This window comes from Papilio polytes, unplaced genomic scaffold (genome assembly GCF_000836215.1).
Source record: "Papilio polytes unplaced genomic scaffold, Ppol_1.0 DF823890.1, whole genome shotgun sequence".
NCBI classification, from domain to species: Eukaryota; Metazoa; Arthropoda; class Insecta; order Lepidoptera; family Papilionidae; genus Papilio; species Papilio polytes.
Genome location: NW_013525314.1, coordinates 648,183 through 650,732, shown reverse-complemented (window position 1 = coordinate 650,732; position 2,550 = coordinate 648,183). Strand labels below are relative to the sequence as shown.

At 35.6% G+C, this 2,550-nt stretch overlaps 1 protein-coding gene across 1 annotated transcript in view; it reads left to right on the top strand.

Moving 5' to 3' along the window:
• LOC106102941 (melanotransferrin) overlaps window positions 1-2,550 on the top strand; it is a 14,458-nt gene that overhangs the window by 7,004 nt on the left and 4,904 nt on the right. Inside the window, exons 11-13 of the mRNA XM_013282562.1 lie at window positions 851-1,062; window positions 1,824-1,967; window positions 2,540-2,544. Of these exons, the coding sequence (XP_013138016.1) occupies window positions 851-1,062; window positions 1,824-1,967; window positions 2,540-2,544 (361 nt within the window). The remainder of the gene's footprint in view (window positions 1-850; window positions 1,063-1,823; window positions 1,968-2,539; window positions 2,545-2,550) is intronic.

Here is a 2,550-nt window from a genome sequence, read left to right as displayed (position 1 = left end):
CAACGCTAGGAAAACCATAGAATCCTTTTTATTTTTTCTTTCTATATGTACTAATGTAATATAGCGTTAACACATTACTTAGTTATGTGTCAGCGATCACAGTACATTTATGAATTAGTAGTTTTGTTATTAAAAAAGCCCTACACTTACATTTTAAAGCAATAAAATTAAGGGGATAAATTAATTGGAGAAAACCGTTATGTGGGTAAGGGAAACTATGAAGCTAGGATAACATGGTAACGATAGTTTTGATTTATGAAGGGATTTGAGTTATGAAAGCTATTAAGAATCCATATTGGTAACCTAATGTTCTTAGTACTTATTTTATTTACTTTGTATGTTTTGAAAAATATATTACAATATACGACAGTTCTGTGCAATAGATTACCAATTGCGTAAACGATTATATGTTACTTATTAAAAAGTCGCTTGGATAATATCAAACGTTATCTATACTTATTATAATAAACACACACTTCTTTGTTGCCTAAGATGTCAGCAATCACATTTTCGAATAACCCTTTTTTTAATAAAAAGCCGTACACTTACGTCGCGCTTTAGACTATATATTTTCACAACATTAAAGTTAGGGAGTAATTTTTTTTGGATAAAAACCCTAATGTGGGAAAGAGACCATATGTTACTGCCAACATTAAGGAAGTAAGATTGCCAAGGTCATGTTATGTCATTTTGACATTTGCTATTGATAATTTGACAAATGTAAGCAATAAAATAAAATTTTCATAATTCCATGCGGATGAAGCCGCACGGGAACAGCTAGTATATTATACAGTTCAATGAAAAATTACATTTTGGTAGTAGTTTTCTTTTTTTTTATTTTTCATGATTTTTTGTTAATAATGCACAGATAACTGCTAGTATATATTTGCAGGTGTATACCAGCGGTGAGAGTTGGTACTACGCGGTGGCGGTGGCCAAGGAGCAGGATCCCGACACCGACCTGACGTACCTGCGCGGCAAGAACACCTGCCACGCCGGCATCGCCACCGCCGCCGGCTGGATATACCCCTTGGCTTATCTGCTCTCCAATGGATGGATCAGGTAATGGATGTGCTCTTTTGTACCAAAACATCAACTTTTAACACTTTAAATGTTGAAATGGAACACAAGAAATATGTTATAGTGCAGTCTTTTATTAAATGAAAAATTACTGTGCCATATGATGTAGATATGTATGTGAAATCTACTAAAATAAACTCCAAAGTAGATTGCAATAGTTATCTAACTATGTAACATAGTTAAACTGTGCCGATTTTCACTACTTTTGTTATTTTGTTTACCTTAAAATACATATATGGTATATAACGAGATTAGGGTACAAAGATACAGGAATACCGAATAAGTTACGAATGGATTGGCTTTCCAATCTAACTAGTATTATAAATGTGAAAGTTTAGATGGATGGATGAATGGATGTTTGTTAGAGTTTGTAGCCTAAACGGCTGAACGGATTACGGTGAAATTTGGTATAGATGTAGAGGATAGTCTGGAAGAACACATAGGCTACTCACTTTGGTTTTTTTAATTCCACGCGGACGGAGTCGCAAGCGAAAGCTAGTCCATTCATAATTTTTTCGCAAGCATATCTTTATATGCTTAAGAAGGGAGTGAATTCAGATATGATGGCTGTTAGAGATGTATGTAAAACAGACTCTTCGTAAGGGCAAGATGACAATGATCAAGAAATTTTAAACAAATATTATGATTTTTTTATTTAATTACTGTACGTCATGTTTGTTTTTTTTATTTCTAATTGTGTTGTAATGTTAAGGATTAAATGTGTTTTTTTTTTAATATTCCAGACCTTACGGTTGCGACGGCGCGCACGCGGCCGCGCAGTACTTCAGTAAGTCGTGTGCGCCCGGCGCTCTGAGCGCGGAGTACGTGGACGCGGCCACCGCGCCCCACGACAACCTCTGCCATCTCTGTCACGGAGCGTCCTTCAGGTATATACAAATTGTGTGTTTTATTTATGTTTGTTCATTGTCTCAATCGATTTCTAGTCATCTCTGTAATATATGAAACTCCCACTTTGCACGTTATTCTTTATTTTTAATTCTTTTTCCCTTATATTTCCCTCCCATGGAGTTGAAAATTGTTAATTAAAACAAAATTGGGAAATATATAAAACAGTTTAAAATGCTAAGATTCCTGCAATACCTAAATCCGTGTAGATAAACCAATGAAGTCCATTAACAACAAAATGTTTTTAGTTAAAACATTATCTTTGAAATGAAAACAAAAATTTACCTACTAATCCCTCCCCCTTAATCATCAACCGTCCCCCTCGAACATTAACGAACACTTCTTGATCATCAACTTTCCCCCATTGACCTTCACTTCTTCACTTACTTTACTTCACCAATCAACTTCCTCCCATGATCAAAACCTTCCACCTTGATCATAAACTTCGCACATCAACCTTCCCCCCTTTCTCGTCACCCTTCCCTTGATCAAAATCTTCCCCCCAATGTGGCGACACCACTGGTATTCATTATTATCATACAATATTCCTCAGACGCTGTCGCC